This window comes from Accipiter gentilis, chromosome 7 (assembly GCF_929443795.1).
Source record: "Accipiter gentilis chromosome 7, bAccGen1.1, whole genome shotgun sequence".
Lineage (NCBI taxonomy): Eukaryota > Metazoa > Chordata > Aves > Accipitriformes > Accipitridae > Astur > Astur gentilis.
Genome location: NC_064886.1, coordinates 31,131,719 through 31,155,290, shown reverse-complemented (window position 1 = coordinate 31,155,290; position 23,572 = coordinate 31,131,719). Strand labels below are relative to the sequence as shown.

At 39.3% G+C, this 23,572-nt stretch overlaps 1 protein-coding gene across 13 annotated transcripts in view; it reads right to left on the bottom strand.

Moving 5' to 3' along the window:
* Positions 1–23,572, bottom strand: part of ZNF536 (zinc finger protein 536) — a 354,101-nt gene that overhangs the window by 188,607 nt on the left and 141,922 nt on the right. For 12 of the 13 annotated variants that reach the window (XM_049806413.1, XM_049806411.1, XM_049806421.1 and 9 more), the window contains one exon: positions 1,125–3,296. In XM_049806413.1, coding sequence (XP_049662370.1) covers positions 1,125–3,294 — 2,170 coding nt within the window. In that variant the 5' untranslated portion in view covers positions 3,295–3,296. Of the gene's footprint in view, positions 1–1,124; positions 3,297–16,443; positions 17,222–23,572 lie in introns of those variants that run through there. The other variant, XM_049806420.1, reaches the window with a different exon arrangement.

Sequence of the window (23,572 nt, the reverse complement as noted above, 5' to 3'; positions counted from 1 at the left end):
CAGTGGGCAATGTAATGCCTTAAGGTACCTCAAACTGTCTTTCATTTTCTAGACTTAATGGCTGATTGCAGAAATCAATGTTGCCATTAGTAACAGAGTATTTGTTATGGCATGATTTCCTCTGTTGTTAGGCTTGCAGAATGATTACAGTATTAGTGAGGTGCTTTCTTTATAAAGGGCTGAAGATATAACTTTCAATTTACTATCCATTAGTAAGTGACTTTGGAAATATACATGAGGCCAGAAATCTTACCTGTTATTACTTGGGAGATTTTATTTCAGCAGTCATAGGCTAGTAACTTTAAAAATTGTACCAGGAAGCTCAATATTTTATAGACATCTCCAATGAAATATTATCTGCTTTGCTATTTTATACACAGCAAGTTAACATGACATACAATGCAATTAAAATGTTTCAGTCCAATTTCTATTTTTCTTGTACTTTCAAATAGATGCGAATTAAGCAGAAGGCTTCATATATGTTAAAATGTGCACATAAGTTAAAAGATTGTCAAAAAGTTACTAATTTGTATTTTTGAATCTCTTTTTAATCAGTGCAGTGGCCAAGTACAAGTACATATCTCAGCTAGGTAATTGATACGGTTGTGGGAATAAGGGTAATCAGAGAGGTTAGCCAACACGCTGTTTATTAATCCTATTTCTTTGAACTATAGCTCAAAGAAGGCCTCTTTCCTCACCCTTTTACATGGAGGACACGGAAAGATCTGCAAGAGAGACACCATGAACAGAAGAGGAGAAAAAAAAAACCCAACAAAACAAAACAAAAAAACCAAACCACCTTCCAAAACCTGGAGAAGAGGCCCTGGAAGCGACATTGCCATTGGTGACTGTACCGACCCTGCACACTGCTGCCAGTGGGGTGGCGGAGGTGACAGCTGAAAGGCTAGGAAACCTGCCCTTGGAGTGGAGAAAAGGGTGAGCTGAGAATTAACCTCAAAGGCATTGCGGGAACCCAAACACAGATGTTCTGGCATATAACACCACGTCCCTGTGGACTGCTAGGAAATGACCTAACAAGAGAATGCATAAACTACTTCGCTGCTGTGATTTCAAATACAGTTAGGAAGCTTTCAGTGCAGAGAGGGAAGGAGAAGTTATCATACCTGAAGAGGAGGGTGAGGAAGGATGTGGGCTGTCCTCCTGGGCACTCCCCGTCTGCGAGAGACCCCCACCTACTCCACTTTCTTCAGTAATGTTAGAGGACCCTGGTGTTGTCGACCTGCTGACAGACTGAGACTCTTGATCACTTCCAGACCCACGTCGCTCATCAAGACTACCTTGAATTATTTCATCTTCTCCTTTCCTGTCTCTTTTGTGGACCCTGGAGTGAACGACCACTTGGTGGTACGTTCTAAAAACCCTTCCGCAGTCTGGGCATTCAGTTGGCTTTTCTTTTACGTTTCCATGACTTTGTAAGTTGTAATCGAGTCCCTGGTTCATACCATGTGACAAAAAATCTCTACTGCCTTCTAAAGGGTCTAGTTTGTTTGGCAAGTCTCTCTGATTGCCCATTTTAGTGCTGTGAACCAAATCAGCAGGCATTTTCTGCTTAGAGCCATCTGCTCCTACTAACACATACTCCCGCTTCTCCTTATCAAACATAACTCCAGCATTTGCCAAAGTGTCTTCATGGCTGCGCTGTATCTGCTGCTCTTTAGACAAAAAGCCATGTTCCATGGCCATTCCCCTTGCCATAAGCTGCCAGGCCTGATAGCTGTTTACTGGATCCATCTCTGCCGCTTTGGCAGCAGCTTGTAACCTTTCTATACAGCTGGATTTCAGAGGAGGCACCAGATTGAGACAGCCCAATAAAGAATGTTTATCCCCTTCAGCAATACTGTGGCCAATGCCAGAAATGGGTGAAAGGAGCTTCCCCAAGACTTCTTTCTCTTTCATGGGCATCTCTCCTTTGTTATAGATTTGATTTTGTTCACTTAAACTCGCTTTGTCGGGAGGAAGAAACCCACTCTGCAAACAGGACAGATATCTTGAATATAAGTTTGCATGAGCTTCCTGGGACATGCTGCTGATGGAGACAGGTACTTCGGGATCATTAGGAGATTTGTTCTTTACAGATAACTTATTCAGGTGAACTTTCATGTGATTTTTAAGAAACCAAGGTTCTTTGAATCGCCTCCCACAGATCTGACAGCAGTGTTCAAAGGAATCCTTGTGCTTTCTCATGTGGCCTTTTAGGAACCAGGCTTGGCTAAAGACTTGGCCACAGACCTCGCATCGGAACTCATTGGTGGATTGCTCCCCATTCCCGTTGGAGCCCTGGCCTTGTGCTGACTCTGCAGTTATATGAGCCTTCTCCACATGGCTAATCAGCTCCTCCTCCTGTGAGGCGGCAAAGTCGCACAGGGTGCACTTGTAAGGCTTGTGCAGGATCCTTATGTGCCTGTCCAGCTCTTCTCGCTTCTTAAACTTGCCTTTGCAAAATGTGCACCTGAACCCGGCTGTCTGAGCAACAACTTCTTCCTGGACACTGACTGGCTTTGGAGAGGGAACAGGGTTTGAAATATCAGGTGTGCTGTGATTAGCTGGCAGAGACAAGTTACAGTTTGCGAGAGGCATTGGCTGGGTGTGCTGCTGTGCTTTCACATCAGGTCGTGGCTGCAAGAGGCTGCTCTTCATCTGTTTGTCCCGAAGAATCGCTCTCTCCTCCAGCTCATGTAAAAGTCTGTTTTCTTCTCGGACTCTTCCACGACCTTTGCCAAGGTTCCCAAGCTTATGAGTACGCAGGTGTATCTTCAGGTTGCCTTTTTGAGCTGCTCTGTGGTCACAGTATGGACACTTAAATGGTTTCTCTCCAGTGTGAGTTCGCATGTGTAGTGACAGGATGCTGTTAAATCGAAAGCGTTTCCCACAGAGGGGACAGGGGTACTTTCTGTTTTTCCTGGCATCATCCTCTATATCGCTCATCTGAGACATAATCCCTAGGTTTTGCCCATTCAAGAACTGCTGCAGATCCACACGCCCATTCAAACTGGTGTCAACCTCTCTATTGAGCTGGTTTGCCAACAGTGCCATCTGACTGCTGATGGGCTGGTTTGCGATGGACACGTGGCTTTTGTCTTCTAGCGGCGCTGATGCCTTCTCCTCTGGATTCTGCCTGTTCTGGAGCTCTGGGAAGGCATGGCTGAGCTGGGAAGTGATCTGGTGCAGCTTCTGGCTCATTGAATACTGCCCATTGAGTATGGTGCTGTTGAGATGGGCGTCAGCTTCTGGAACAGCTGAAGAAACACCAAGGCACAAACTAGCTTCCTCCATCTCTGAAAATCAGAAGATATTTTAGATTCAGACTGTGAAAGAGTTACAAGCATTGAATCACTGACGTACAATTTGCATTTTATGTTTTACCTACCCAAAATAAAGCAAAGGAATTAGTGTAAAAACAATAAAAAGTGTATTAAATGCCAACTGTGCTACACAATTTTGATCATACGTGTGCTTTCATCATTCTGCATGTTTACCAATAACCATTAATTACTATTTTAAAATACGCTAAAATTTCAAAATCTAATTATTATGGAAGGGGCAAAGGCTTTTACCACCTCCCTTGTCTGTCTTCTTGTGAAATTGCACCTGTTTACATTTCTAAATCTATAGAAAAAGAAATGTTATGCATCTCTCCTATTTCCATTAGAAAAGCCAGGAAAAAAAAAAACAAAAAAAAAACAAAAACAAAAATAGAAACCCATTTGTAACTTTCAGTTCCATTAACCATATTCAATATATTACACATTCTACAATGAGAAAGATAGTTTTATGATTTGACAAAAAAACGATAGTATGATATTTACTGGTGTACAATAAAACAAGATAATGTTTTGGGAAAAAATAAAGTAAAGGACAAGCTTTAGAACAATAAAAGGGATTTTGCTTTAGTCAACAAAAAGTGCAGTAATATCTCATTAAGCTGATTAGTATGCTGCTTAGAAACAGTACTAGGTGCTGTAACACATGATTATAATCATAAAAATCCTTCAGTGTTTGCAAGTAAGCATTAACGAGGTATATTAAATTTTAAGGAGACTGCGACTAGCAGCTTTGTAAACCTCTGAGATTAAGATTTAACCCTTCTGTTACAAAATATTGTTATTTTGTCATTTTGAAACGGAGCCCATCAAAAGGCACATAAATTATCTTCTGTCAAGTCTTTTAATTCATCATTGAGAACCTTCAGATTTCAGTTCTTAGGAAAACTTGCCAGATTATAGAAAGAATATCTCTGTCCTTCAATGGGTAAGACATGTGATTTAAGGCACTTTGATTTGTTTTAAAGAGCTCTCTTATGGAACTAGATAAAACCAATTAAAATCTGGGGAAGGTGTTGTGGAAAGCCTCAACAAGTTTAAGAATTTTAATAACTTTCCTAATACACCGTAATGACTACAAATTGTACCTACACTATGTATATTGCAGAAAATTAGAATTCAAAGCTGTTTGTTAAACACAAGTGCTCTGTTCTGGTCTGCATAATTGTCCACAATAATCTTCAATCCTTGCCATTTCTCTACTCTATTCAGAAATAATGTATCTATAAAATTCTATTTAAAATATAAAGTTTTACATTAATAACTCTCGAACTATATGATGCTATAAGGTTATACTAGAACATAATTAGGATCTGTGTTGCTCAGTGGAGTGATTTGACACTTTATTCACTAATAAAATTATGGAATTCTATACATTATCGAATAATTAATTTGGTCAACTTTCTGTTTGGCTTTAGCCAAAATCATTTACTTGCTATGCTGTCTACAAAGGCTACAGGCACACTGCAGGTGGATGCTGTTCCTCACGTGGCTTTATAGTGACCACTTGCTAGACAATTTGAGGCCCAAATCTGGCACATATTTAAAATGCATGTAATTGCACTCATGGGAGTAGTCCAGTAGGCTTCAAAGAGTGACCCTTGAAAGCAAAGTTCCACACACACTTAAGTATTTGAAGGATCAGGGCCTAAAAAAAAAAGCATGGGTGGTCTCCAAGAGGAGACCTATTTGGTCCTCCACAGGATGACTGAAGTTGTGATACAATGCAGATCTTGTAAGGGAGAAGTACATATTCACGTGTATTAAAGATGAACATGAGCTACAAAATTTTGCTCAGATGTTAAGCACATCTTTTTCAAAGTTTAACAGTGCTTAGATTCAGGTTTCATGTTGGGGACCCATTACTTACATACTGTCAATGTTATTATTTAGAAAAATGCTAATGAGATCAAGTATATAAAAGGAAAAGCCTTATACCTATAAGCTACAGGACTGCACTTAAGTTTAACTTGCAGCGTCTGATTTCCAAAGGTAGGGGAACATAGTCAAGCCAGGTGTTCACCCAAGGCCATGTAGTAAACAAATAAAATTCTTGGTTTCCATGCAAGTTTTCTGTGCAGCAGATAACAATTATTCAAAATGTGGGTACATACAAACACTTTTTTTTTTTTTAATTTTTGAAAGTTTGCTTAAGTTTTGAAACAAACCAAATTTCATGTTCAAAAGGATTAGCTAAACATCTGAGAGTTGTAGTGCTTAGGCCTGCCATTGCCTGAAGTTGACTGAGATTTTGAATGTCTGCCTATGTGCTTCCTAAAAAAAAATCCAAATACTTCCCCCCCCCCCCCCCCCAAAAAAAAAAAACCCACAAGAAACCCCCCCAAACCAGAATTTATTTTCTGTCTGGATTCCACATACCACAGGTGTTGTTTCTCCTCACTGTGCTTAAACAAGGCATGTTTGCAAACAAGAACATAAAAATTCAAGAAATGCATTGCATGTACGGACACATACATATATTGAAGAAGGTTTAGAAAAGTCTTTGTGAATTGTCATTATTCTATCACAGCTTGAAAAATGCAGTCTAAGTTTCATTTATTCAATTGACCTCAATGGGAACTCGTGCCTTTACATACTCAGGAAGGTTTGGGAAGTTGATTTTAGCGTTTTATGCTCTATCAAAGTTTGGAAATGCTGACAGATCCCAGTGGAGTTTATTAATTCTGATGTCTAACCCTAAGCATCAGTTCAAACGTATGGTTATTTGAATTGGCAAGGGGAGAGGGAGTTGTGTTTAAGATTTTAAGTTATTCTGTGGCTTTTTTTCAAAGATAATTTCAATAAAGTAACAACAGCAGTTGTAGTTGGAACATGATAATTTTTTCTAATTTTTTTTTTTTTTTTTTTTTGGTATTTTCTGTCTCCCACAAACACACAGACACATACAATGTAGAATATAGGACGAGTCAAAGAAAAAAAAAAAAAATCAAGAGGAAGACCAAACCCATAATTTTTCATTTAAAAACTAATAATTTTGGATCAAGTCTGGGGAGCCAGACCCACAGACATTGATCTTTTGGCCATGGACATTTTATACATTTTTGATGAAATATTCAGAAAGGTCAGCAAAGCCTCTACTTAGTGAGAAATAACCACCTCTGAATGCCACATACTCTGATTAGCTGTTCAGTTTCCAGGATCCAGCTACCACAATCTCAAGATGCTACAGTTCTTCGCTTAAACTGTATTCCCACCCACACCTGCCCCAGCTTCTCGTAGTCCTGTTCCTGCCTCTGAATTGTCTCTTGTTTTCGTCACTCCTACCTGGTTTCATTGCAAAGTATAACCATGGCATTCAAAGTACTGCCATGTGAAATTTCTCCAGCAATTCCTGGTTACTGCATTAAGGAACACAAGGACCCTGCTACTGTTCGGCTCTCACATAAATCAGACTCTCAATATTCTTCAGCCCATTCGCAGAAAAACCTTCCAAAATCTCATCTTGTATCCACATGCAAGACAGAAATAAAACTCCTCCTCATCCATCATTCCACTATGAATTAGATAACCCAACCTAATTTGCCTAATTTCTCTAAAAAAAATTAGCAATTTCATTCTCTCCCTCTTTATCCATCATTCCTGTCTAGATCTATGACCAGACAGGGTTACACCAGGTGGGGTAAGGGGCTTTCATTCCCCAGTGAGCCTCTTGCTTCAGGCCTTGCAGTTCAAGGTCCCCACCACCTTGGCGTCATGGTGGTCATTGCGCAGCCTGTTCCCGTCGGCTAGGACCCTCTCAGGGTCTGGCTGCTCTCCACAACTCCCAAGAGATGCAGGGGTGCTTCTGCATCACAGGCATGCCCACAGCTGTGCAGTCCTTCCGCCTCTCCACGGATTTCCCTATAGACGCAACCATCCTCCTCACACTGGCCTGAAGTGCAATTTTACTGTATCCATTCTGCCCCAACAACCAAATGCCAAGACCACTAAAAAAAAAACGCCACCTGAATGGACTTCGTTGAAATTTACCTTTTAACAGATAACCAGTTTATAGTTTCAAGTGTTTTGACAAAATATTTTTCATAACATCTTTCTTGATTACGACCTGCCCTTTTTGCCTCCCCAAACCAAACCAGCACGTATTCAAAAATAAAAAAATCTGGAAATTGTAAGTGCTGCTGTGATGCTTCATGGGAGGGAAAATGTCTAGCGTTCAGTTTTTAACTATATAGTCTATTACATTATTTTCATGATTCTGATCTCTCTTCTAAGGAAAACACAGAATGTTTTCCCCTCACTCACACTGGGAACTCACACAATGTTCTCTGTAGTTAACATATGTTTACAAAATCAACTGCAAATCAAATTTGAGATTGTTAAAAAATTCAAAATATGTTTGTGGAAATTTACGTTGTAAATTTTTGACCTTTAATTATCTCAAATGTTTTGCAAAGACAGCATTCCCCAAGACGTGGCACTGTACAGAGCTTGTTGGTATCATGAGTGGTTTGCGGGCTGCCCTTCCTAACCTAAACAAACGCTCAGCTCTTGCCCAAGTGAGCTGCTCCAGCCAGAAAGCTCAATCCTCACCCTGCTACATATGCACAGGCCAGAAAGCAGCTTGGTTTATACTGCACAGGGCAGGGCAGGAGTGGTCCCTCAGCAAGAAGCAAACCATCAGAGGACAGCCATTTAATGTGTCGGGCGTGCAGTTTCCTATTTCTACGAGGAGGGTACTCGGCTTATGAAATTCACAACTGGGTACATATATTATAAAAATACTCTCTCATCTCCCACATGAAGGTACAGTGAGACATTCACGTCCCTTTGATGATACTAATAGTTATTTTGATTTCACTCACATTTTTGCCCTCAAGACTATTTCCTGTGATATCAATAACGCAAGTTCTGACTTTAGCCGTTTCAATTGAACACACAGATTTTATTTAACTATTTGAAATGGATTACTGGAATTTAAAACCAATTATGACACCAGAAATGCCTGTCATCACAACTACATTAATGTAATATGAGAAGCTCAGCTTCCTTTTGCTGGAAACAGAGGGGAAAAAAAAGATGGCTAATAGAATTAAAAAGTTTAAATATAAATATATGCCTACACACACATGTAAGCCTATACAGACACACGCACATCTGTAGATATACACCTATGTGCATGCACACACCTGTTACCTTTGTAAACAGATGGACCAAATCCAGTTCTTATTTACACCTGTTCATTCCTACTGGACACACGCACTAAAGCATTTCCCTTTTCACTGCTGTAGAGAAAACAGTCATTTTAAAAACACTGTTGTGCTGTTATTATAGCTTAGATTAGGTTAGTTAAAAGATTTACAGTTCAGTAAGCAAAGTAATGCTTTACAAGCTCACGTGTTTACACGACAAGCTCACTCTGGCCCTGATCCTCTGAACAGTTAGAGTTACGCACACTGTTACTTATGCTTTCAGAATATAGACCTGGTATTTATCTTTCCAGCTAGAAAAATTCACATGTATCTACATTATCTTGTGGTCCATTGACAAATTCTAAATACTCCAATACAGACTGCTTCAGTTCTTAGCAACTCATAAACAGGTATCGCTGAGAAACTTCAGAATACATATTGAATTTTTATTAAATATTGTTCTTATTGTTGTAGCTGAAACAGTTTAACTAAGGCTGTTATAAGCATAATACACTCCTGTTAAGAAATACAGAACACCAGACTACTGAACCCTTTCAGGGTCATTAAACAGCTGTAAACATTATTACAAAAATAAACCAGAGATTTCATGCTTACATTTTAGCCCAGAGCTTGGTGTGCTGAGCAAGTACATTTTTTTCATCTCTTACAATCAACGCTGGTGACATTTGGGCATCCAAACAAATTACATCACAAATATTACTGAGGTGGGTAGGATACCGAGCAGTTTATTTGCCAGATGATTAATATATAAACAGTAGGGCAATATAGATGACCTACTCTTCTTTGACTGATTTGTAGGCAATACTAAGAGACATAGAGGTAAATAATTAAATTTTAACAAAAACGTGTGCATGGAAGTGGCGGGGAGAGATCAGCTGTATTTAATGCCACCAGGACAGCATTATCCAATCTGATAAATTGAAATAAACATTAGGCCAGATCCTATTCTCATTACTTATGTAAAATAGAGTAACTGCATCGAGTTCACTGGATTTTTCCTTTTTTTTTTTTTTTTTTTGTTGGTTAAGTAGGTGTCCCGCTCCTTGGGGTATAATATAATTATATTAGGGAAATACACGGTTTCTGGAGTGGAACAGAATGTCTTAAAAAAAAAAAAAGTTGGCCCACAGGTAATGTGTCCTATCTATTTGTTATTATTTAGATATTGTTAAGGCCAACTTGGTAACGTGTTATTACTGTTAGTCACTTTACCACATTTAAGTTTCACAGTCACTGCAAAGCATATGTAGTTTCTATTAAAAACTGGGGCAAAGCACCACTCGAACATGGTATGTACAAAGTACTGGGTGATCCTGTGCTGACCAGTTCCCGCAGTCCCAGCGAGGCACCCAGGGTCGGGGCTGGAGCCTCATGCAGACACCCATCTTCCAGCACCCAGCCGCCGTGAGACCACGCAGCGGGGAGCAGGGAAGGCATCTGACAAAACTATAGCTGCTTTGTAGTGCTGATATTTAAACAAGCTGCTTATTGATTCCAAAACAAAGTGCTCCTTTAGTAACAACAGAGCCAACTCATTCCACAACAGTTTTTATGTCTTAAAGACGGGTTAGTGGAGGGATTTTGAAGTTTCAAAAGTCATTAGCGGACAGAAAATTGTTTGCCGAGGCTGTAGTGCTTTCACTCTGGATTGAGAAAATAGTTGCTTTCTAAAATACCTGTTACATCTGTAAGGTACTTTCTAGCTAGCACAGCGTTTCAGACTGATAACTGATCAGCAGAAGATAAATCACCAGAACAGTCTTTGGTTGGTAGCACCCATGGAGTGGAGGGCTGTGAACTGTTTTGTGATCACAATCTAGGAAGACGAGCAGAGAGGAGAGGAGAGGTCATTTATAAATCTCACTCACAGATTAGAATAGAAAGATTAGAAGAATGCAGACAAGCTGTTTGATTTATTGCTACTTTGCATGTGACTTAGCAAAATCTGTTTTCCTTCTTATTTATTCTATTTCACTTGCATATACTTAAGAAGTCAGATCCAAAGAAGAGAAAGATAAATAATTGGTACTGAAAGTTCAGTAGATTAAAAAAAAAAAAAAAAAAAAAAAATCCTGCTTTTTTTTCCAGGCACTGGTTGCATCTGGGATCATTATTTTTTAGCTTATAAGCATTGATTCTCATTTTACTGTTTTTTTTTTTTTTTTCCCTAGTGTTCTCCTGATGACAAAAGTAAAGATAAGAGTGATATGAAAATTCAAATGGGAGCCTGATTTGTGGAATGCTTTGTTAAACTAAAGCTTCTGATACTTTAGAAACAGCATTTTTAAAAGTAAATTTGTTATTTTCATGTAATTTGGAATGTATACAACTGATTAAACTCTCTGCAATTTGACCAATCTCCTGCAGCTCCTATCTGATCAGTCACTTCAATTAATCTAACTGGCATCCATGTCAGATTGAAGAAACCTTAAAATTAAGCTTTTAACAATCCATGTTAGTATCACCCAGTACAAATAAAATAATAAAATGCCTGGAAGACTTTGCAAAGCATATTTATGATTTCATTTTTTGTCATTTTTACAGCATGAAATGGGCTCCGAACCTTCTCTTCTCATCTGAGGACACTGTACCGCTCTGGAAGTCTGTAATATTCTAACTCATTATATAATATTAAAATATACATAATGTTGACCCTATTAATTCCACATTCCTCACACAGGCAAGTTCCAAATAAGCAGTGCATTTCAGCTGGGTGAGGACAGGATGATCAGGCCCCCTTAACAATTACAAAGAGATCAAGAAAAAGAGTTAAGACCACAGAACTCAAATCACAGTTTGAAACAATTTAAATCCAAAACTGTAATGCTGGGTTGATGATTTTATTTTCATTTCACAAAAGCTTAGACTTAGATTTTGTGCACAACTAAATATAATGTAAAACGCACATATGTCCCAAAGATCCAAGTATAATTGATTGTGAAATCCTCACATGCAATAGACCAGCAAGATTTTGTTCACAAGGGCACCTGTCAGAAGCATAAGCTTGGATACAAATCATCAAATAAGTACGTAAAATCATTACTAAAATCCAGGCATGCAATCAGATAGTCAGTTGTCTGAAACTGTTGGACTGTAGCCAGCACAGTGGCTCAACAGACAAATGCTTTGGTCTTTGCAGATCCTCAGGGCCCTAGTTCAGTTCCTCCTGCTACTGGTCGGGTCAACTGTCTGTACCTAGCGTTGACTTTCCTGGCACTTAATGCTAGGAGTAAAGCAAAAAAAACCCGAGTCCATAAGTTCCCTTTGACCTGAGCCACAGAAACATCTGCTGGTTGAGTCACGAACTGCTTGTTGGCCAAGTTTAACAGTAACCGATCCTGTTGCGGATCAGCTCTCTCAGCAGTAGGTGTCACTGCAATAAATAGATGGATTTCAAGGGACAAAGACACACATTCCCAATGAAAATGCATAAACAGAACATCCCTGAATAAAGAAGTACATGGTCCAATTAGACTTTTTCTTCAACTTTACGCAATATGCTGGAAATCTGGTTTGGGGAGAAATGAAATTGCACAAGTGGGATTGCCAACAAAAACAACAAAGTAATTCTGTCCTTTAGTCCTATGTCACAGAGATCCTTTAATTCACATTAATCACCTCCCTGCAATCCCAGGTCTATTAGGTAAAGACTGTTACAGTTAAACCTTTAAAACAAAAAAGCTCTCTAACAAATTAAGTAATTTTCTGTAGTGGAACAAAAGGCCTAGTTATATGGAAAGACACTGCACACTCAACTCTAGTTTTAGGACTTAACAAAGACCACAAGGTTAGCCTCTTTTCTGTCAAATTAGAGAGTCCATACCCAAGCCTATCTGCATACAGAACAAGGAAAAAGGGAATACTTATAACAGCTTGGGGGGGTGGGGGATATCTCAAGTATAGATTTAATTAATAGAGTGCATATTTTGAAAAAGCAGTAACCAATTTATATTTGAAACTGAAATATGTGCTATGCCAAACAATATCACAGAGATGTCAGCCAAGTCTACACCATGTTTGATTTCATTATCACAGAATGGTTTGTAGGATAATTAAGGATGCTCTAAATCGCATACTACTGAGTTAGACAGTAGACAAAACAATGCATCACTAAACATATGGGCTACCTGTGATGACATCAACACAGAAACTATGTGCCCAAGTAAATGTTTTAATATTGGTCAAAAGGAAAAAGAAAGATTAATACATTAAACCTGTTGCACATGAAAGAGAGCATATGTGACAGTACATACTCTCAAAGTACATATATACTACAACTGCATTTATTTTACTTCTAATGACATTGAACTGGGAACAAAGGAGAGGAAAGAATATAGAGATAATGAAAAGTTAAATTATGCCATTCTTCAAGGTCAGTATATTTAAGAGAAACCAACATAAAAAAAGTCCCCCCACACATGAAAAGCATAAAGGGCCACACTACGTACCTGGGAAGAGTTAAGCTCCTCCTTTTGCCCCAGCACGCTGCTGAAATGTCCCCAGCAGTAATTCCCACCAGTTCATACCCCATACAGAATACCTGTAAAGTTCCCCAGCATTGTGGGTCACTGAAGCATACTGTGGTCAACACAATGAGAGAGAATAGGAAGACATTTTCTGCATGTTTCTTTGCTGGGCACATCTTAATATAATGTAAATGCAAACAGTTAGAAACTCCAAAGCAACTTGCCCAATTTCAGTGCACCCAAAAAAGATTCCAAGGCTGGAAAGGGACCGAATTGTTCAGAATTTCAGCACTGTAGAAATGAGTATCCCTAACTGGTCATTTCCACATCTCATTTAGGAAAAAGCTCGCCCTGTATCTTGACTTAAATAGATGGCTCATCCTCTGTAAAGAAGCCAGGGACAGAGTCCAGAACTCTTGACTCCCATTGCTTAGTCCAGTATGCCAGATAGCTTTCTTCTGTCAAACATAATTGACTGCTGAAAAGAGTGGACTTTTTAATTCATGACAGACCTGTCAGCATAAAATTTTTTGGTTAAAATACTATGGAGAGTTATTTTGGTTTTTAATAACTGAGATTCTTGGCTGTTAAGCCCTTCTACCTCCAATTTCTGTCTTCTCTCCTTTCTTCCCTCAACCCAACTGATTTATTTTTCCTCTCCCTATAACACATGGACTTGGTGGCAAACAGAAAAGCCATAATTTAGAGGGTCATAGTGATTCTTAGATACAAGTGGCTTCAATGAGTTATTTTTAATACTAATTTCCAGGAAAAGGATAATGTTGAGAAAGCCCCAGTTTCAGTGGAATTAGACAGAGTAAAACACACAGCTGAAAGAGGCAGGGATGCTGGGAGGCAGGTGGATGCGGGAAAAATAGAACAAACATTGCTCAGAATGCTCCTTGTGTTTGTGGTCTCCAAAAAAAGTAGAAAGAGTGAAATCCTTGCAGAATTAAGTGGGAAAAGACAGATGAGGAAACACAACACAAACTTAGACTAAGGATAGAAAAAATATACTTAATTATCACTCAGGAAAAATGAAACGCTAAAAGACACTAATCTCCTTTATCCTTCGGTGTTCTGGTCTGTGCACACTTTTACTGATATGATATATTACTGCTGCTGTCATTTAACTTTATTAATTGATCACTGTCACGAACACAAGAGCAGAGCCAGTAACTCTAGAAGCCACCTCGTACCTCCTATGATGCTTTCACACTGAGATAAGTGGTTTAGACTTAAAAGGGTGTGGTTAGCAGTCGCTGTGCACACCGACAGCTTGATTTTGCAATGGCTATAACTGTATCTACCCCAAGGTCAGAAAATATTCAGAAAACATGCTCTTTTTCACACTGTCATTTTAGAGAAGCAAAAAAATACATCTGCAATACTGCTACTCACACTGTTCTTTTGGATGGCTTCTTGAGCTGGAAGACAACCCAAACAGGAATGTCTATACTGAAAGTAACTGACTTAAGAGTATTTCCCTGTATTTCCCCAGCTGCTTAATAAATTATCTCTACCTGTCAGAGTGAGATTGTTTTGCCTCACAATAACCCTGCCTCTTCCTCTGAATGATGGCGCAAAACAGTCGTAACAGTTCTGCAATTAAGCCAAGGAAATAACGATGATGTCACACAAGTGACCATAAAAAAGGGTCACATCTTTGCAGTACTCTTGAATGCAGTAAGGTACAACCTGTGAAGTAAACAGAGAATCTCCTCCTACCATTGCGCTGCATGATCAAAAACAGGAAAGGGAATGGCTACGTAGTGCATATGTTGAAGGAAGCATAGATGGAAGCACTGATTATGGTAAAGCAGTACGTATGTTTAGATGCAATGGCAGCGTGACCATCAGGATCCCAACAAGCTGAGCACCGATTGCTGTTTGGGCACCCCTGTTTTATCTGGGCACAATAGCTTTGATCATTAATAAAAAGGGCACTGAGAACTTGGCAGACACATAGCAGATAGATGAATGCAGGGGATGACGAATGCTATGAAAATACAATAACATATTTCAAATCTATCTGCAGGATAAAAATCCTTTAAATAATTTTGATGTTAATTGCAACATTCTGGGCCCTTGGCTGAAAAGACAACCTATCGTGGTTGATAGGTGAACGGCAACAAAGCTGACAAAGAAAGTCTGATAAACGCAATCACAGGATGACAGACCCTGGCAAGTTCAATTACAGTTGCAAAGTCAGCTGGGAGATGGACTCGGCTAACTGTAATATATCCTTAACAGACAGCTCCGGCCACGTACAGCTCTGACCAAGCTCCTTCGAGTGACTGACAGGATCCCTGGAGACTTCAGTCCCATGGCAGGCTGAGAGCAGCTGAGAGTTGTTATCAGAAGGACCAGGGACTAACAGGGAGTGCTTTACTGCAAGAGTTTTCGATACAATGTGCAAATAAACATGACTAACTCTCAGTGAAACTATTTCAAGTCTCTTGAAGAGCCTGTGCAAATGAGCAGTTTGTGTTCACTTTCTCCAGCTCACGTAAAACTTCACTCCATGTTAATTTACATTGCTGCAAACCTGTGTGAATCTAGGTACTTTCAGCAAAATACAAAGCCAGACAAAAGGAGGGGGAAAGACTTGGTAGTTCAGTTTCAAGCACCCAGCCATGGGAGGCAGTGAGTGGGTTCCCACTACTTGCAATAGGACATCAAAGTGCTCCTTGTTGTACAGGACTGAACACCAAAAGCCCCAAAGCTGAGAGCCTTCAGGAGTTCCGACACTAAACCTCTGTATTGCTTCAGTTGCCCAAGCAGAAACTCATTTTTCTGTTGTCCTGATTTCCGGCACCTTGTACCTACACTTACAGAGATTGTTGTATCTCTCTTTCTAATTAAAAGGATTTTCATCTCCTTCACTTTCTACTTTTGAATGGATCAGCTATTCCTGTTTGATGTGAGAAAGCAAGAAGGGGATCTGTATAGCAAATTGTGGCTTCTCATACTTCAGTGCAAAACTAGCTAAGAATTTAAGTCATATTTAATCAAAGTATCAGGCTTCCTGGTAGTTTCCTTTTCTTCTTTTTTTTTTTTTTTTAATAAAGTCACAAAAAAAGAAGTCCTTTCTCACTTTTTCGTTGTTGACTTTTATTTTCCTAGTGACTTTTTTTACAAAAAAAAATAAAAATAAAAATCACTATGTTTCTAAAGGACTTCTTTATTCTCTTTCTGGATTTTCCAAACATGTTGTAAAATGACAATGGTATAAAAATTATACTGTAAAAAATGTAAGTACTGTGAATGAGCAGAGTTATTCATTTATATTCCCAGCTTATGAAATGCCCGTATCATGTATCTTTTATCCAACAGCAGACTCTTTTAGCTTCAATCACAAGAGCTAACAATATGTTATTGATATGATTTCAGGAAACTGTCAGCAGGCAGCTTAACTTTCAGCTCCTCAGCTATGGTGAGCGTATGCACAAAATGTACCTGTACCTCTCCAGCATGAAAGCTGGCAGCGATGCGCGCATTCCTGTCAGCTGTCACAGCAGAATAAAGAGAAATGTAAACAGGTCTTCTTCACTAAATGCAGCCTCATACTCCTTACACAGCGAAAAACTGCTACTGGTTTCACTGGGAATTTTAACCGGCATCAGAAGCACGTGTCCGTGCGCTGAGGTGCAGCTGACTGCTCCCTGCAAGAAGCTGGAGTAAGGAGCAGCTGGGCAGGTAACCAAAGGCACTGCTGTGGGCCCTCATCCTTCTCACCCCACGCTCACCTCCTCCCCAGCAGTAAGCCCTCCTCCAGCAGCCGGCCCTTCACACTGCTGCGAACGAGCTTCCAGCTTCTGCCTATGCCCTCCAATTATATTAAACGCAAAAATCAATAGGCAGGCTACTGAACAGGGAGGCTAACCGCGCCACCGCCCTGCCGAGAAACAGAGCGGGTTAAGTGATGCCTGAAGTTTGGTAGAACCCCAAGCCAGGTCTCCAGAAGCAGTAGGAGCCTGACTCCTATCAACTGGGGCGAACAACAGGGCTTCCAATGCATTTGTGCATCTGGCCCTTTGCGGTCGCTTAGGAGAGTGGGTGCAATCGAAACGAGAGACGAGGCTCTTCTGTAAAGATAAAAACTTCTTCATTTTCAACCACTCCTGCTAGAAGGAAAAAATAAAGTTAACACATACACAAGTCCCGCATTTTCAAGTTTTATATTTCTGTGCTAGTACATTTTCAAGAGTTGAAGAATAATCACAAATGTCAGAAGCCAGAAGAGGTAAGCTAAAAGTGCATCTCTCCCCACTCCAGGAAACCAGCGTTTCTTAAAACTAGTTTTCATATTAGTTTACAAGCTTTAATAATAAAAGACTATGTTGTACTATTAGATGTTGGTCATTTATTTTTTTTTCTCTGACAAAGAGAAATAACAGGCTGCTGCAGGAGTTAGCACAGTTTTGGTAGGGTTTTTTTCCTCCAAATGATCAGAGAAAGTACTGTACTTTAAGGATGTGCCTCACTTGCTCTTAAAAGGGTAAAACAAAATATTCTTCTAGCTATTCTAAGCCTGCCATATAAGTATTATGCTGTTACAGATTTCAAAAGGTTAGCTTCAATGAACCTGACATCAGTATAACCCAAAATAACCCATTCAAGAGAAAAGTAAGAAATAATTGCTGTTTTCTCTTTTTTTTTCCTCAGCTATATTGCTATAATGATTTTGCATAACAGATTGAACAAAGTGCTGTTGTGACAGGTGGTAGAATTCAGCTAGTAAGCACAGAGACAGGGTTCAATTTAGTTTGTGAATCCTTTAATTGTTGTGCAGCTAATTAAAGAAGGTTCTTTACACTCGCAAGTGTTTACCGTTGCTAGTATGCATACATGAAAAATTAAATTGTGCCTTCAAGGGCTGAGAACTATAGAAAAATCATAGCTGATTCTGCAACATGCTTACCAGCTCAAAATAGCTGCTTTTCACAATTGGAATTTGTAAAACTTTTTGCTAAGCAAATATAGAGCTAATTAGAAGTGTTCGTTGGACCAATTAACATTTAAATAAATAAGCCATATTGCACATTTCACAGTCTTTATTTAATGATGCTTCTTAACTCTTTGGAAAGATTCCTTTAAGTACAAATAAGTTGTCATAAAAATGAAAGACAAAAATAACACCATAACAGTATATTCTATGCTTTTTTCTTTTTGCCTTGAAGTCTTTTCTAAAACTCTATACCTGTTACTGGGGAAGGGGGGGATACACAAATCTGGTTCCTTCTTTCATCTTGTCAAGTTACCTTTCCACCCTTTTGAAGGCAAACAGAAAAACATATTTGATTACTATTTAAAGTGTTATGATAGCTCTGTTTGTTTTGCCCCATGGAACAGAATCTGTTTTAGAAAAAAATCTTACTTTTATCTCATAAAATGGCCATTCCAGCCAAAAAGAAGGGTGTTCTCAGAAGAGATTGCTCTTAGAGCAACAAAAGCAGCAGTTTGAAAGTTGCATATACAAACAGTGAAGTGAAAGGGGGGTGGTGGGGGGGGGGGAGAATAAATAAAATCTGTTTTTCATGCCTACCGTTAGTATTCCCATACCAAAACCAGTGTTGTTATTATACCTAACCCCAGGGCCGCAATTGCCTGTCTCTTTGGGGTCAAGTGATATTTTGCTTTCAAAACAGCTGTCTTTTAATTTAACAATCCCTTTCAATCAATAAGACCCTTCAGTCTGCGTTGAACATACATTTTCTCTCTCTCTTTCAACCTCCAAACCTCTACCTAACACAGAGGTTACATTAAAAACAGGGGGAAGGTTTCTTGCTACTTTTTTCCAAGACGCATTACACTACCTTGTAATCACACTAAGAGCTAACATGGAAGGACTCATTGTTGACCTTGGCTTTCAGCACAGAAAACCAAATTAACAAGGACCAATTAACATTTAAATAAATACAGAAGATTAACAAAGAATACTCTGCATACCAAGAGGGTAAAATAAACTAAAGGAAAGAGTACAGTATCTCCCTCAATCAGCATGAATGAAATTCTCTGGGAAGGACACAAGCCCGTTGGTGCATGGAAGCACAGACTGCTCTTTCCTGTACTGGCAAGGCCTGCTGAGCACCAAAGGGGATGGATGCAGCCACGTGTGAAAGCAGGCGACGCTCTCGCTCTGGCAAACCCTTGGGAAAACGTGCAGAGACTCCTCAGTCCTGCACGATGTACTTACAGAAGGCAAGGTGCTGCACGTATTTCTGGCCTCCGCTCTGCCCCTTCCACGTGAGGCTGTTGGTGTTTGTGAATGCCTCCGTCTGGTTGCTGCACACCAAGAAGCATGTGGCTTTGAGCTCACGGCTGAGAAGCAGCGGGCCAAGACTAGACACCTCTTGCACAGATTGTCAGAGCGTGCTACTTCTGATTAAATTTTTAGTGGGAAAAAGTATGTTTGGGGGGTTTTTTAGATGCAGTAAATTCTGGTTAAAGTCAAAGAGAAGAAAAAGCGGCCAAAGAACATCCAACAGCCCAAGAGGAAGGTATTGGGGAAGTCTCTGGAGACTGGCAAATTAGTGTTTTAAACTGTCCGTTCCATTACGTTCAACCTGGAGACTCCAACCTGAATTTTAGTGCTAACTAGGTAGTTGGTCTGACCACCAAGCTACAAAATATACCGGTATGAAGTTCTCAAAACTGTCATCGTTCAGGGAAACTACATCTCTACCCAACTTTAATTTCATATACTACTCAGACCTTTTTTTGTGGGGAGCGGGGAGCACACGGGTACCTGAAGCTGTAGCCTGGAGGTAGTTGTAGGGACTCCGTGCTATACAATCAGATGACGCTACACCAGGCAGGATGAAGGTAAAGGGTTCAACGACCTCTCATCTTCCCTACCTCTCACTCTTCCCTCAGGTAAATCTCCAAAGAGGACTTTCAGTTGGCAAAGTTTCTCCACCATTCTCAGACACCATTATCCCAATAGAACAATTAAATCCCCCACTTACTAATCACCTACAAAGCCTATCTTTTAAAAGGAAACTCCTCCTACACAAAGGTTATGAATAATTCTCAGAAGGTTACAACATGATTTATCATTTTAAGTATTTGGATCTGGAGCACTGGTTCAGGCCTCTAACTGACAGCCACCTTTATGAATAGTTAAGAGTTCACAGAGATGATTATCATGTACTATTTAAATATGTATAAAGGACAAAGATAATAACAATACTTTGCACTTTAATAGAAGCTTCTGTCTGAAATTCTCAAAGGAGAGCCAAAGTCCTCAACAAATGCACGCTTACAGCTCCTCTGACCTGCACAGTTGGTCACTGTTATTATTGTCAGGAATCTGGTAGGCTGTTATTGTTAGATTTCTCAAAAATTATAATGTCTAGCTTAATTTATAGAGCAACTGAAGCTTTACCAAATGGGTAACCCAAAGTGAATCACCATTGTAGGAATGTTGACCAGCACCTTGTGCTGAGGCAGAAAGCAGCGTGGGATGCTGCAAGGTGCTCTGCAGATCCTCAACCCCCGTTCTCCTGGTCGAGGAGAATAATCTTCCTCATTCCCAGGCTGAGACACAACTGAGCAATCAGCACACTGTCCAGCTGGGAGAAAAGCATTTCCTGCTACTATTCAGGAATAAGCCTTTCTGTAGCCTCAAAAATAATTTTAGGTGGATTTTTTTTCCCAGTACTAAAAAAAAAAACCAAAACCAGAAGTGGACTCTCACTTGAGAACCATACTTTCTTGCATGAAGAACATTTTTCTGCACTTTGTTAGAATTACAGAAGTTTTGTATTTAGAAAAAAAAGAAAGAAAAAAGAAAAGTTTTAAGTCATCTATTTCTAAATGCCCTACTTTGATGAAGTTAAAGTCTCCTGTCTTCTGAGCAAGAGGCTGGAAGAAAGTGACTCACTCTACTATCCTTTAAAATACAGAATTTTAGCCACATGAAGATTTGCTGATACTCAATTGTACCTTTCACAGAAAATATGAACAGAGCCAATCACTTCAAACAGGAATGTAAAACAATATCAGCACCAATTGAATGCAATTAGAAAGATTGAAATGCTGCTAAAAAGTTGGTTGGGTTTGAAAACCAGACCTGGGCAATTTGCACTTATGCAAATGGCATTTGTACAGCAGTGAAACCAAAGGTCCTCCTATCCTTAAGGCCATATTTACAGAAGGGTCAACTGATCTTGAAGAATTCTGCCAGTGTATTAGGAAAACATGTTTTACTTCCAACATTACTAATGTGTCTTTTATTATACAACTTCATTTCTTAAACAAGTAAATTTCTTCACCAAGAATAAAAAACAAATGCAAAGAAAAAAATCACATCCCAAAATACAAAAGTTTTCATGCTTCCTTTTACAATACCAATTTTGCTTCAACATCTTTAAAAATTTCTCATGAGTGTCAGAGAAGCACAGATGACTTTCAGTTCTCTTGCAAATCTTTTAACAAATGGAACAGTTAAAGATTTTGGAAGAGAGAGAGAAATGGGGAAAATCTATTTTAATGTGATTGCTTTTACATATCTGAACTAACTGGGAACGAGCTGGTATCGTGAAATCCGCCCTGAACAGACAACTTGTCTTGAGACAAAATGCAATGTTGTAGGGAACCGGACTGACTTTGTCCACTGGACACTTCGTCCTGTAAGATTGCCTGTATTGCCCCCCCTCTTCCATCTCTAAAAACCAGCTTATCATAATTTCCCTACCAGCATTGTAGTCAGTCTCAACCTTTTTTTTTTTTTCCCCCTCTGTTTTTCTTTTTTTAATTTTAACTCAATTCTTTAAATCAGAATTATGAAGTTACTGAAATAACATCCCAAGCCTCTGGCTGCACTACCACTAGCACAATGGAGCTCTGATCTCATTCGAGGTCCTATAGCTAATAACAAACAGCAAGAGACTGAATTCCCTCATCTCAAATATAAACATCTAAAGTCAAGTTAAATTCAGCGTAACATTCACAGATACAGAAGATCAGAAAATTGGTTCGCAACAACTTATCACAGAGTAACATGTTAGCACAAGTTAACTGATTCGCAGTAATTTTTAGTGTACATGCTCATGGCAAATGTGATGTAAACTCAGTACAGCTTTCAGTGAAAGGCATATTTCACTGGTTTCATTAGGGCTAAACTAATACATTGCTTCTCACGTGCTGTGAGGCAGGAACTACTACAGAGACAGATAGAGCAGCTGACAACTGGTAATCTGGGTGTGGGATCAGTATTTATTGCTAGGTTCTGTGCTCTTTTGCCAGGGTTCAGAAAATCAGATATTTCAAACTGCAATTTGTTTTGCCAGATTTTCATTAAAACACCTGTGTTAAATTTTTCATGGAAAGCTACAACACTTCCCTAGGGCCTATTTGCCGTGGAAGTCCCACCAAATATGCAACAGGATATGGGCTGGCAAAAATAAATAATAAAAAAATCACAAAGCGACCAAACTCCATGATAGGCAGAGATACCAAGACTTAAAACAGTGGGAGATACAAATTTTAAAATTATACACAATGGACCCAATCCAAAACCAACTTGGTGACAGTCTTTCCAACAACTTTCATGAATTTTGGTCCAAGCCAATGCTGCACCAGTGACAAACATTTATACCCATATATGGATTTCAGGGTGGAACTTGAATCCATAGATATGTGGAGCTTATTGATGCAAATGACAACTACATGCACAGGACAAGACTTAATTTACCCTTACCCTTAATCTTTCATTGTAGTCTTTAACACAGAACACAAAAATCAAGGTGCATATTTATGGTTAAACCTTTTTTCCCCGCAAAATTACTTTCAATAACTGAAAACAATCTGAACTAAACCCAAACAACATTGTACTGTAACGTATGACTGATTTACAAAACATTTTAAAGAAAAAATTCACCCACATGTAATTTCACTATAAGCCACACACCATTTAACTACAGCAACACACTGTTCTAAGAGTTTCTCTTTCTTACTCGAACAGATTGGCGGGGTTTTCACCCTTCCTCTTCTTGCTCAAAAAAATTTCTCTCTAGTACTACTGAGTAGCAATGGACCGTGAAGTTGAAATACAGGGAGAACGGGGAGTTCTACCTTACACATTACTGACGGGCTCCATAAGCTTTCATGAATGAAAATAAAAATAAAAATTCAAATGGAAAAAATATCCCCAGGAGTCTCCAGTTCTTTATGCATTATTTCACTGATAGTGGAATGCTCTTCCACTGGTGGCACTGCCACCATCAACTCAATACATTTTGGGCTACATCAGTGCAATAGAAAGGAGTTGATTAGAGGACCCAGTGATACAAGACAGAGGAAAAACAGGAACAAACCAACAATGCACTGGAATGATTCCTAATTGTAATAATTTTCCTAATTTTTCAGAGACTGAAACTAATATTGAAAAATCTTTATCTTTGATTTGCTATATACAGCAAGCTAAGATTGGGTTCAGACTGGTGAATCTGCTTTCTGTTGTAGGTAAGCATGCACCTCATCAAACAGAAGCAGGGAGCAGATACAATGCACTGTGTACACAGGAGGGGGGACACACTCAACGGAATCTTTTTCTCTGCAGAGAAAATGCATTGGTTACAAAACATGC